Below are 14,044 nucleotides of genomic sequence, written 5' to 3'. Positions count from 1 at the left end.
TTGATGACTCAAAGGTACAGCCCTCCCCCTAACTGAAGAGAGGATTCTGTCCTCAAACCTCGTCACCTGCATGGCAATGCAATAATGCTCTAGCCTGCAGGCCCGCTGACCGCCAGGATGCCATCAGTACACAGCAGTATTCATTCTGATCCTTTATATATCACAGCAAACGGATACTGTACATTACAAACAGACATTCCGAGCCCTGAGGATCTGCCAATCACTTACCAGGATCCATTCTGCGCTTCTGGCTATAGCTATGCCACCATCCTGGATATTTTTTGACTTTTGAATATTTCCTAAACAGTGTTAAAAAAATAAAATTAATCAAGCAGCAAGGGGGGGAATTTAATTACATGGAAATATGCCTAGGTAGGTTTTCTAGCGCTGGTCATCTCAGCATTTCTCATCCTTGGGCAGACACGATACACTCAGGCAAAGGCTGCTAATTCAGTATGAGGGATTTAGGAGTAGCCTATACAGTTAATCCATTTGTTAATATGCTAAGTTCAACTACTATAGTGATGGGCACCCTGGAAACACACCGAGTTTTTCCATTGGTTCCAATGGGCTTTGAAGCAGGATTCAAATTAGATGGTCTCCAAACACTCAGATAAGCTTCCCCCCAAACCGTGGCAGTGCGCGTTTGGATTTCTTTTCCCATCAGAGCTGAGTGATGACCTAGAGATCCTTCATGCGTAAGGAACTGCTCTCTGCCTCCTGCCCGAGTCTCTCTGTGATGGCACACGTTAGCGATTGCAACGTCCCCATCCCATTCAAAACCAATTCAGAGCAACTACTGGGAAGACTGAGCCAGACTGTACCTCTCAGGACAACTTCCTCGCAGTGGAGCTCATTCAAGGTCACACTACACTTATTCAGCCTGCCAAGCTGCCTGCTCGGATCGTCCTCTACCGAGGAAGTGGCCAAAACCCTAAAGAAAATGGAGAAATAAGAAGGAGGGGTGGGAATGAGGAAGTGGGGTCTGTTCTCATGGCAAAGTACAAGGGAGAAGTCTATGTAATTCTGTCAGCTCAAGCCAACCATGATGGCTTCCCCTCTACATTCCCATATGTCACTGTTGTGTCTGAACCTTTGGGTAGACTTAATTAATCACCATCACGGCCAGACAGATATTTTGCAGTTCAATAAAGGAAGTGGGAGGTCTTTCACTCTCACTTTCCCCCCTGCCTTAGCTTGGCGGCAGCTCTCTCAGCCCAGATTTTAGTGCCTGGCTTTACAGCTTTTCCAGTTACAATGCCATGGGGTATGTGGGCAGTGCCAGCCAGTGGCTGGTCGTATAAACAACCATCACTGTTCTCGATAGCTATTCTGCAAGATGCAATATGGTGTAAGGCCTAACATTTCCCAGTTTAGGGAAGAGCCTGGGATTGAATTGCCTATGGTAACATCTGCCAGGTTTATCCAATTTCTCTTGCAGACTCTTGGGGGGGGAGGGGCAGGGGGAGTCTTCCCACCATTCCCTCCCACCATCCCGTCATTGTTACCAGTGGGTCCCTTCCTGTGCTATTGACAAGAGATGGGCAGGGAAGGCTTCCACCTTAATATGCTCCACCTCACCCTAGCCACCTGCACCTCCAGTCCAACCATTACCTACAGCAATGCCAGTTGCCTTAGCTGGCGGTATGGGGAGAAACATCATTAATCTGATTCTCTACCCCTGCTGTGCTGAAGCAAGCAGCACATTGTCTGAAACACTAAGTCAGGTCAGGGGGGCCACGACCAAGCAATAGGTCCCAAGGTGACTTGCCCGATTCCTTGGCTGGAACTGAGGGGAGCCCAACTCATCTATGCAGTGGGCAGTAAGCAGGGCAGTCAGGCAGACCCTCCAGTCCTAAGAGATTCCCGCACTGCATTGGGAAATGACAAATGCTGGGAGTATTGTCTACTTCACTCTCTGCTGAAAGAAGCAGGGGAGTTGTTGGGGTTTTTTTTGTTTTTTGTTAAGGGTTTTTTTTTTTTTTTTTTTAAACACTCCAAAGCTAAAACCAACCCTTCCTGCTCTATAGCTACACCGCTACTCTAGCTCTCTCCCCTACACTTTCTAGGTTGTCTCCATGACAACCCTTCTATCCACCTATCAGCACAGACACCTACTGCTGTTCCCCCACAAACCCAAGAGAACAAACACGGCAATCTCTGGCTGGCTATGCCGTCACATCTCACGGCAGCTGCTGGGGCACAGTGACTGCTGCTGCTGCCTACAGATCACACACAGGGCCTGGAAATACACATTCTGGCAGGATGTGCAGCAGGAGACCAGCTGTCTGTGTCTGTAGGGGGGTGGTCTGGTGAAGGAAGTCGCTGTCTGTACAGCACCAGGACTTAGCTGGGGCTGGGGAAAGGGCAGTATGGAATCCAGGGGCACTTTCATGAAGAGATTAACTGAAATGCTTTTAAAAAATGCTCAAAAACCGTTGAGGTTCTAATCCATTGCCAGGCTTAAAGTGTACAAAGAATTACATCTCCACACAGGCAAGATGGTGCTTTGTAAATTGCTCACAGGAGCCCGAAAGAACCAGGGATGGGCACTGGGCCCCAGAATGGTGCATGGGAGTTCCAGAGGTGGCAGTGCCTTCCATACTAGAACAGCTAGTCCTACATGCCTGAGAGGAGCTTCGGGTCCTTACCAGGTCTTGCGCCCATCTGAATGCTGCAGAACTTTGGGCCAAGAGAGTGGGGCTGTGGGCGGCGTAATCCACTTCTTGCGGGTATCGATATTAAAGCTGCTCAGGGGCGTTACCGCTGCAAAAGCAACATCAGAAAGGTGACTGGCAGGGTTAGCATTCACAATACAGCCTCCCGAGCTAACGTTCTCCCCCTGGCCCCTCTCCCTGCTCACTCCCTGCCCCCACACCACGTGGCTGGTATAGAAACAATTAACAGAAGCAAGATTCTCCTTGTTGGTTTAGATTAAAGGGAACAAACAAGGCCTTTCTTGTCAGCTCATTAGAAAAAGGACACAGTAACTCAAGATTTGCTCCCCCACCACCAGCGTAGCTGCCTACAACCCAGAGCTGGCTAGACCAGCTCCAAGGAGGGGAGAGCCTGGATTTCAAGGGACATTCAGAGAGGCTGAGGGCAAGTTAGTGCCAGAAGTGGTGGTGCGGATGCACATCCAACCATCAGAGGGACTGAGACCCAACAGCTCGTCTCACATAAGGTCCTGAACAGCCAGGATTGGTGCCCTCAAGGAGAAACCCCTTTTCGTGGGCACACCACATTCTCTTCCTCGTCTCTTGGAGAGGTTCATGCCAGCCAGCAACGCAGCCCACAGCACAAAACACAGGGACATGCTGCTGTGGAATCTTCCCCATGAGTTGCTGTGACAATTCGAGCCTTAAAAACGACCCAGACCGGAAAACCCTGCATGGTCGCCATTGATTTGTTATATTTCACTGCCCATACAACCCACAAATGTCACATCTACTCGACGCTCTGTAACAAACTGGAAATGTTAGACAAATAGGCCAACCTGAAAGACACATAAAATGTAGCCTCGCAATGATACATATTGTGAATTACATTATTTGGGGTCTACTGACCCATCCTACATTTGACATGCTATGATAATTTGGAAAATGTGGCTGTATTCTGAGAGAAGAGCTCAAACCAACTCTGGATCCAAATGCAAGCGGTGTCTGAAATCCAAACCCAGGATAGTATAATACCTAACTCTAACATAGCATTTTTCATCGCGAGATCTTGAAGCACTTTACAAAGCAGGTCAACATCTTCTGGCACAGAGAGGTGAAGTGACTTGCCCAAGCTCAGCCAGCAGGCTAATGGCAGAGATTGGAACAGAACCCAGGTCTCTTGAGTCCCAGTCCAGTGCTCTAGCCTTTAGGCCACACTGGTCTCAGAACTGGAGCTCAATTTTGCAAATGACTCCAAACCAAATCTCCCCTGGCTTGGAACAACCAGACCTCCAAATCCAGACATTGCAGTTTGAGCCCACTTCCAAATATTCATCCTAGGATTTGACCATCCTCCCTCATGCTTTTCAGAGTGCGGGAGAGCCACGGTCTGTTCTCGTTTATACCCACCCTCCTCCCACTGCCCTCCGACTCCAGGATTAGTGAGAGTGGAATTTGATCCTGTAGCTGTGCAACAAGATGGTGTCATTTCATAAGCTGGCTGCTACAATGTAGCTGGAGGGAGAAGTGAAACATTGTGGCCAAAGCTGTTTCCCCGAATTCTGATTGCTGCTTCTTCATATATAGACCCAAAGCACCCCAGGTCTCAGTGTGGGGGCGTTTTAGGCCTTGCTTCAGCTTTCTCAGTCATGCTTTAGCGAATGGCATGCCATTTCTTTGGAACTTGGCGGCCGGACTCGCCGCCCTGCTTTGCATCCTGCAGTAGCATTAAAACACCTGACTCCTGCATTAATGCATCAAATTGCAGCTATTGTCACTCCAAGGCTTTTGCCCCTACTGCAGGCTGGCTTTATGCCCCGCCTCTTGCACTGTGTACAATTTGTTCTGGGGGGAGGGGGAGGTCTTAAACCCTTAGCTGAAGCCAGCACAGAGCCCTACCTTGGTTGCTGATTTGCTGTTTGCACCAGAGTAAATGCTCTCCAGTTCTACATCTCAAACTGTCAGAAGACGGAAGCCACAAACCAAAATGTTAACTTGAAATGGCCCACATGCGCCTCCGTATTACAATATGCAAGCCTGCTGAAATCGATGGAGATGCATTGATACGACACAGGCAAATATGGCCCCTTGTCACTATTCTACAATAAATAAATACCTTAGGGCCTCATTCTGAACTCACTTATACTGGTGTTAATCTGGAGTAATTTCACTCATTTTAGGGGAGTTACTCAAGATTTATGCCAGTGTAATTTAGATCAGAATCTGGCCCTTTGGGAGTATGCACGTGCTACAGGTAATTAACAGGTACCTAATATGTAAACATATATTAAATCCATGAGGAATTACTAGTATAGAACATTACAAATTGCAAATACCAACTATAAAACTTCTAAACACACTAATTGTGCTGAGTATCAGCAATCCTCCTGGATTTCGTCTTGGATTTGCAGTTACACATTACAGACCTTAGCATCTTGGAATCACAAATAGTTCCTGGAGAGATATTTTGCAAAAAGAAAAATGTGCTGCGTGATGTTGGTATGTGCTCTTTGCACTCACTGCTTTGTTGCAGCCATTTACTGCAGTTCAGATTATTTTGTGAATGGCCAGAATTTGTCCCCATTGGCAGGACACATCACTCCAAAAAGAATTTACCTCCTTCACACACCTGGGGTTGTGTATTGGTTGGAAACAAAAAAATCATGCAGAAATTTATACACAACAACCTGTATGTGTACAGTTCCATTACTATTATTATTATTACTATTCAGATTTAGCCTGTATTTATGCTTGGCTGCACTGAGTGGCCGAGGTCCTAAGTATTCTTATTAGCAAATGACACACAGTCAAAATGCAACACAATATGTTCTACAATGATGCCTACCAGCCTCTTAATTTGATAATAGAGGTGCTGCCTGCAAGTCCCAACACACAATGGACTGACTGTCTTTATCTGAGTGGCCAGGCTGGAGCAGTGAAAGCTGAACTTGTGTGGCTCGTAGAGACGACATCAGTATTGTAGGGGAAGGTGACTCATTTTTATGCAAGTGAGTTGTGGCTTTCAGGCCCCTGGTAAATTGCTGATGTTGCCCTCAGTTGGGCAAAGTTTGAACAGGGGTTGATGTATAAAGCAAGACAGCAGCTGAAGAGAAACTTCACTCTCGTAGTTGCATCAACACCCTATCTGTTGTCAGGGGTATTTTAGCCATCACGCCAGGGGAGATTTTTTAAGGAGAGACTTGAAGATGAATAATGAGGTCTTTTTGAGGATGTTTACAAAAAGCTCCTTCCAAGCGTGAGGGCCAGGATGGGAGAGAGCACGAAGGGGCTTGTTTTAAACTTAAGAAGCAGGCGATGGAGGCTGGCATCATAGGGGAGGTGGGAGTCGACATTTCAATAGCGAATGAGAGATGGTAGGTAGGGTGGAGATAGGCCATGAAGTGAAGACAAGCAGCTTATGTTTGAGGCAACAGAGAAGAGGGACTCAGTGGAAAGGTTCAAAGAAAGGGGTGATAGGATCAAAGTGTTGGGTTAGGAGAGTGATCTTTGCAGCAGCATTCTCAATGGATATGAGTGAGGCGAGATTACACTTGTCAAGACCCAAGAAAAGGATGTTGCAGTAATCGAGATGCAAAATGATGAGCACCTGGATGATCTCTGGTAAGTTTATTAGCATGTGTGTAGATTCTTTTCCTGTTTTAGTGTGTTTTCTCTGTCATGCTTTCACTTTAAGAATAAATGTACTTGCTTAGAAAGGGCTGTATGGGAACTAACTGTGGGCAATCATGCAGTGTTTACCCTTTGAGAAGAAAGCAAAGCAGGCCAGCTTAGGCAGTCTGATTTGGTGAAGAACTCACTGTGTAGGCAGGGAACTGTGCAGGCTGGAAAAATCCTGGTCAGAAGGGAGAGAGGCACAGGTCTTTGCCCAAGAGAGGTGACAGCTAAGGAGACGGGAAAATACAGTTTCCCTACAGTAGGGAAAATACAGTTGCCCTGAACTGTGACACCTAGGACAGAGCAGCTGCTGTACTATATCAGACCAGTGATTCGCCTAGTCTAGTAGCCTGTCTGCTTCAGAGAGAGTTGCAAGAAACTCTATAGTGAAAAATTATGACATAACCTATGCAGGAAGGGAAGGTAGCTTGGAGACTGTTGTAAGCAATGTGTTGTGAAATCCTTGCCAACACAATCAGCCATGAGTAAAATTCAAAAGGCTGGGAGGCTGGGTTTGGAAAGGCATCTGTACTTATTGCAATCCTGTGAACGCTGATTTCTCTCCTGAGATTGCCGGGGGACAGAGAGACCACGGCCTCGTCCCATATCATGTTTATCTTTGGGTTTGCATTTGTCTCACAGGCTTTGCCAACATCAGACTTGTACGGGCTCCTTCCTGCAAAATCACTCCAACAGACAATAATCACACCTTGAGGAGACACGGGGCTTAACTGCGACTGTAGCTCCATAACTCACACCAGAGCCATTTAGAGCATTTCGTGCAGTTTGCTGCACTCGGGGGAGTGTCTCGGGGCTCTGAACTTCTGAAGCAGGAGTAGGGATGGGGGTGGGTATGCTTCTTGAATTGAGCATGCGTCTTTTGGCGTAGTGCATGTCTAATAATACAGTATGCTTATAAGGCCCCTTCCATCAGAAATGCTTTACAAAACTACATTAGAATCATTTCCCCCCTGAAATGCAGCCATCTCTGTGGTAGTCACACAGACATCCAGTGCACACAGCACACCAGCAGAAGGGAAAGGCGAAACTACAGCCATGGGGCAAACCTCTATTCTTATGAATAATGCCATGGAATTGCTTAAAACTGGGAGGTAGCAAAGGCTGGAGGAAAGAATACAGAGCTGGGAACCAGGAACTCCTAAATTCTAAACACAGCTCTGCCAATGACTTGCTGTATAAACAAGTCACTTCCTTTCTGTGCCTTAATCTCCCCACTCTTAAAAGGAGGCTAAAACTGATCTTCCTCCCGCAGGCGTTCTGAGGAGTAAGGAATTAATGTTCAGACAAGGCTCTGAAAATATGTTTTTGTGGAAAAAAAAAAAAACTTGTGCGTCACATATTAACTGATGCATGATGGACATGGTCTTCTCTGTATGGGCAAAATAGCTATGGAGTTTATATACGAGGGATAGAACTGCTAGAAAGCTCCTCAGCACATAACCCGGACATGCTCACACCCAGAGCTGAGCCCAGCTTCTGTAGGCTAACACCTGATGATAAAACCCACACGCACAAAAAAGGGTGACAGAGGATACCAAAGTGCACTGAAGAGAGGAGCTCTGTTGTAGGCTAAGATGGGATAGAGGTCACTGCCAGTTATTCCATTTTAGTTCAAGTTTACATGAGTTAGATCTAGGCAGGGTAGGAGTTTGGGAGTTTTAATTAGTATTGTAGAAATCTTCATGCAGTGTTTACATGGTTAATAAAGATGAAAGTCACTTATAACTCTGAGCTTGAGCATGTTAACCTAATGTTAGTATCCTAGAATACACCTAACAGACAATACTCTACTCTTCAATGGCTGACCTATAAAAACTATTTCAGATGCATGCAATCTAACACACGCACACAAAAATTATGTTTGAAGAACATTAAGGTTGCAAAGCCAATCACTCCGAATTTAGGAACTGCCAGAATTAATGTTACCTGTGCACCCTTAATTCGCCCCCCTTGTGATTATGCATTCTGATACACATACTGCTTTTTCCAAGGGAACCCTGCCTCGTTCGATGCACCAGGTGGAGGATGCTCACTCTGTGGGTAGCTGGGCAATATTTCTTTTTATCCTCATCCTTCAGGGTGTGGCCTCAAGACTTATTCACCACACACCAGCCAAAGCCTGCAAATTATTTATTTCCTCGTGGACTCTTCTAAGGTATCCTCACTGTGCTATCTGAGTGCTTCACAAACATCCGTGAATTTATCTTCACGCACCTGTGAGGTGCAGTGGTAGGATTAGCCCTATTTTATTAATGGGGAATTGAAGCACAGAGAGATTAAAGCCAAAATTGTCAATGTCCACTAATTTTGTGTGCCTAACACGAGATGCCCTGGGCCTGATTTCTCAGTGCGTTTAGCATTTTTATAGTGCTTGATATGTTCAAAGCGTTCCTCCAAACAACTTCAGTTGCAGCTTTGTGTGACCAGTGCTTCTGCAAATCAAATCACACAGTCTCAAGTTGAGCACCCATAAAATAAGGAACACAAGTGGCCAGTCCAGTTTTCCAGGGCAGCATTCAACTGCCTTAACCATGTGACCATTCTCTCTCTTCCTGCATTCTCCTGCCTCATTCACTACACACCTTCCAACTTCTGCCACAGATGAGGAAGGGGTTCTATAGACAACAGTCTCCTACACAACCCTGATTCATCCCCAGAGCATTGTCCAGCCAGTGCACTGAATAAGGTAGGGGTCTTGTGGAGGAAATTGTATATGATCACGTCAAGATTGTAACAAAATACATATGCAGAAGGGGGCTGAATTAAGGTTGCTACTCCCTCCCCTCTTATCCCCTCCTTCGTTGCTTCATGGGAGTCAGGCTGATTCCACCTTCTCCTCCAAGCTGCTTGGGTGCATGGAAAACACAGGAGACAGTCTCCTGGGTCTCACTTCCGGTGCTTGGTGACAAAAGAGCTCCGAGCTCCTGCGGGGAGTAGCTGCAAGGAGCAGCCTGGAAATGAAGCATCCTCAATTGCTCTCTGCCAGTGGTTTTCAACCTGTGGTCTGCAGACCCCTGGCGGTCCGCAGACTGTGTCTAAGCTTTCCAAAGTGGTCTGCACCTCCATTCAAAAAAAACTGTAAATGAAAAAAGGTTAAAAGCCACTGCTCTATGCAGATAGGGCCCGTGCAGTCCATTCAGCACAGAGGAACTGCATAGTGATGAAGCAGGATTAATGCAAATGCAATCTTCAGAGAATTTAGCTGACAAACGGCAGCAAGTCCCTAAAGAGTATGTGCAAACTGTGATTTTTCAGAGGCTTGTTGCTTGGCCAAATTTGGGAGAATTTTCACAGGGATGGCAAACAGCATATCTTTGACCTCCACTCACAAATTTCAAGTCCCTGCTCCAAAACATAGAGGCACTCAACTAAATGGTTGTAAGAATTCTCTAAGCTGAGCAAAACGCCATATTTGTCACTAATTTCATTCTCAGAAATGACTGAACAAGTTTTATTGAAACTTTCACAAAATAAATCACCAGCCTAGCATGGAAAATTTCAACCTGAACGGTTAAAGTTTGGCAAAAGTTATAATCAACTGAAAACAGGGTCTTATAACGGTCTCTATAACAATGATGTTATGTGGCTTCTCTGAAGTACTGACAAATGTCAAAAGTCCGTAGGTTTTTAAACAGCTATTTGTCCTCATTTATATTTAACTTCTTACTTCTAGAATTTCAGAGTGAATTTTCTAATTAATATCTGCCTCCTAGTTATATTATCAATTCTTATTTCCAAATAAAGGGCTGAGAAAGAGGTTCTCTTTTTATCCTAAATACTAAGTTCAGAACACTTGATCAGAGTTCAGCCAGTCAAACCTCCATGGGCAATGAATTTCTGAATGCATTTCCTGATTGGTGCATGGACATGTATCCCTAAGGATGCTTATAAAAGGGGGAGCTGATGGACATAAAGACATTGGTCCACACTCGGCTCTCCATTACAACAGTGTAAAGACAGTAACCTCACTGACTAAATATAGCTTTTTACCTATGTAAATGAGAGCAGAATGTTCTCAGTTGATTCATCATGATTATATAGGGCAGTCTATTTGTATACCCAGGCACTTATATGATCCTCACCACTATAGTATCTGAGCACCTACATGTCTGTCCCCTTAATACAGCTGAGCCCAGTGGATTTCACTAACATGAACTTTTTCTAGAGAATTGCAAGAACTACAAGACACTGAAATACCCATCCCCACCCCCACCATTTGCTGATCATGCTGAAATACTAGAAAACCAATCATTTTGCAACGAGAACTTTTATACAGTGTATCTACAACAAGTGCTGAAACCTTGAAACTTCCAAAATACGCTGCAGGCATAAAGCACTTTACTTGGTTAGATTAAGTGACCACCTTGAGTCCTCAAATTCACAACTTTCTTTTCACAGTCCAAGACTTATGTTTTCTAATGTAGGTGGGCAGAAAATAAATAAAATTCACTTACTTATTAAAAAGAGAAGGCATGGAAGGGACCTCATAACTCTGTTCCTGGCTTTCACCTGAACAATGCAGGACTGTAGATACAATATCTGCACTCTGCCTGCAGATGACTCTCTCAGGACTGCTGGTTGCTGAGACACAGGTTAAGCAAGTCTGTTGTGGATTTCCTAGTTGAGGTTTCAGTGCGTACGCTAGCAAAATTACATTTAAATATCGAGACGACAAACTACAGACAGACCATTTTTACCAGTGCCTCTATCTGTCTATCTGTAGCCATCACCAGGGTATCCTTGTGGGTTACCTTTGAAAGCTGCTAAGTGAGGTATTCGCACTATCCATCTTCACTTTCCATGCTAGCTACCTGGAGGTGTCATCATCCTATGGAAATATCCTGGTAACAGAGTGGAATAAACTTCAACACACTCAAGTAGGGATTTAAAAGGTACGTCACCTTTCAGATGTGCCTCATGACAGACATCGCTCACTCTAGACCCAGGTTTTCCTCTTTCCCACACAACGCTGCTTCTCTCTCCCTGGTTAGAACATTGTTAGTATCAGAAATGTTGGCTCTTGAAAGGGAAGTTTACTGAAAATGTAGGGCACACAAAAGGAAACCTTATCACTTCCACCCCCTGTGCTGCCAATCCTTTGCTCCCAGTGTCCCCCGTTTTGGGGTGTCTGTACCACATTTCATAGGGGCAAGGCCTAGGAGTCAGAAGGGTCAGTATGTGTTCATTAAATACCCGTGCTGCATTCTACTCTGACCCAGAGGCGGATTAGGAGTTTGTGGGACCCTGGGCCAGAGCAAGTGGAGGCCCCTCCTCACCCCTTCCACCTGTCTCGCCTGCCCGGCGCACTGCTCTGACCTATTTTGTGACTGGATTCCAGTTGCACAGAAATAGCCGCAAGTAACTGGTTCATGTTGGCAGAGAACTGGTTTCCCCACAGACTGGCAATGCTCAGGGGCTAGAGAAGTTCCATTACATCTGAAATCACTCAGAAAGGCAGGGAAGTAGAGGGAGCGTTTCTAGAAACAGGCTGGTCTTCCCCAGCTTGCAGCTTCTGTGTTTATTATGCCCAACATTCTTGGGAGAGAAAAACGTACCCAATACTAAAGGAGGTTAGTATATTACTACCTTGCCCTTTCTTAGCTCCCGTACCCCAAAGGATCACAAAGTGCTTTATAAATGTTCAACAACTAAGCTTCGTGGCACAGAGAGGCAGCATTATTCCAATTTCACAGATATTTGCCTGCTCCTTTTGCAGAGAAGAAATTACATCAGAAGAGAACGTGAAGCATGTGTTAGACAGTGGGCGTGATAGTCTTACACACACACTATCCTTGTCTGTCTGGCCACACTGTGACTCAGACAGTCAGCAGGTCTGAAGCCTTCTCAGAAATGAAGAGTTTTTAAAAGCTCCAGAGGAAACATTTAAAAAAAACCCAACCTTTTCTAGAATGTAATTGTATTCCCGATGGTTGCAAAGCTCACTGCTAGTCACGAAACAACTTGCATCAGAGGTCTGCAAGCTGAATTGGTGCAGAACTAACTCCCTGCAGCTTGTGCAGACTTGGCTGCAGCATCTAGCTTTTCAGAGCTTCTCTTTCTCTCAGGGGCTGAGAGCCCCTTGGCTTGGGTTTCAAAGCCTCCTTCTGCTAGCCACAAACCAGAGAATAGTAAGTACGTTTAGTAAGAGTTGGGGGAGCTCTCTTAGGCTCTACATAAGAAAAGCCAATCCTACAGCACTCTGACCTCCTGAAAGGAGAACTGAAGATCCATTTCTCTCCCCCTTCACAGTTTTTCCTTAGTGATTTACTGATTTCTTTTTGCCTCAGAAGATTTCAGGGTGGGAGGTTAAATGATGAAACTTGCTCTGACTCAGAATTAGGATAACTGTAGCTCCTAATAATTTCTTGCTCTGGTGTTCTCCAGAAGGCGTTGGAAGCAGATTCCCTTAGAAAAGAGAGCTCTCCACCCCAGCTTATTGTGGGTTATGCTTTGTTTACAGAGGACGTTAATCCTGCTGGTGTGACAGATACACCTTTGGCTTCCTCCGACTAAGAGCTCAACTTGTAAAATGTGAAGAATCAATAAAATAAATGAATGTGTAAAACATTTAAGATTCTGCATGTACCTGCCTTTCCAGCTCCATGGGGAGACAGGAACTAAGGAAACAGAGCTTTTCCCAGCACCAGGAAATCCTGCTACAGCTTCTTGCCCTTAGTGCTGCTGCTAGCAATGCATACAACTTTCAAGTGATTTGCCACGTTCACCCGTAAGAGGCAGCAGACAGTGATGCCCGGGGAAGTGTGATCTAGCAGCTAGAGCAGGGGTCTGAGATTTAGCAGGGAGAGTCAGCTGAGAAGGTGGTAAGAACACCAGACAGTCACATACCACCAGGGTGGGGAGGGAGGGAAAGGAATCAATCCATGACAGTATCACTTCAGCAAAAGGACTGAGGGTCGATTCATCTCTGTATGACAACTTGCCTGGTTTCCCTGTTCCGCCTCCAGGCAGAGATCTGAAACAGCAGGTCTTGCTTTGCCGAATCTGCCATAGTGCGTACTCACTTTCCCCAACATTTTAGTATTAAAATGCTTCTTTGAGCACTGCCTCTGGCTGTTCCCTCTGATCAAAGACGCATTGGAAACCAAGATGATGCATTTACAATTTCAGAAGTGGATGCAGGAATTGGCTGGAGGTCACCCTCTGTCACGTTTCAGTGCTCAGGAAAATGAGGGTCCGATAGCACTGGTTTGAGCCTGGCCTAGGGCAAGCAGGGGCTGCGCCCAACTCTGCCAACACACTCCAACCCTGACTCGGAGCACATCATCCCCTGTGCTCCTCCACTCCTGGGTCTCCCGCTCCAGGTAGTGTGTACGTGGAGCTCTAGAAACCCCTGAGACAAACTCTTTCAGTGAAACACCCCTGGTGCACTTGATACCGTATGGAAAGTTTTTCAAGCTGACACTTTTTTTATACAGAGGACTAAACTGAGACATTATTTCTCTTCCTGCTTTCCAGCAAAATTTCACAGCATGCTTCTCTCCCTGTCTGAGGTGGTCAGCATGTGAAAATCAACATAATCTTAGCAACCATTTGGAGCATGACAGAAGCCCACTAAGACCAAACAGGAAGTTGTTTAAGAAGGGTGAAAATGGCACAGGTTGCATTAACCCCTGCATCTTCAAGAAGCTCTGATATGCAGTGCTCAGCTGCTCTCGTTTGAAGAAGAGCAC

The 14,044-nt window shown here is 45.6% G+C and overlaps 1 protein-coding gene across 1 annotated transcript in view; it reads right to left on the bottom strand.

Annotated features, from left to right (window-relative positions):
- The window catches only part of ITGAE (integrin subunit alpha E), a 47,599-nt gene extending 44,791 nt beyond the window's left edge, over positions 1-2,808 (bottom strand). Inside the window, 4 exon segments of the mRNA XM_065418268.1 lie at positions 229-299; positions 825-934; positions 2,652-2,781; positions 2,784-2,808. Coding sequence (XP_065274340.1) covers positions 229-299; positions 825-934; positions 2,652-2,781; positions 2,784-2,808 — 336 coding nt within the window.
- Between the last annotated feature and the right edge of the window lie 11,236 nt (positions 2,809-14,044).

Source organism: Emys orbicularis, chromosome 17 (genome assembly GCF_028017835.1).
Source record: "Emys orbicularis isolate rEmyOrb1 chromosome 17, rEmyOrb1.hap1, whole genome shotgun sequence".
Taxonomy (NCBI): Eukaryota; Metazoa; Chordata; order Testudines; family Emydidae; genus Emys; species Emys orbicularis.
The sequence above is the reverse complement of the archived record's forward strand: the minus strand, read 5'-3'. Positions and strand labels throughout refer to the sequence as shown.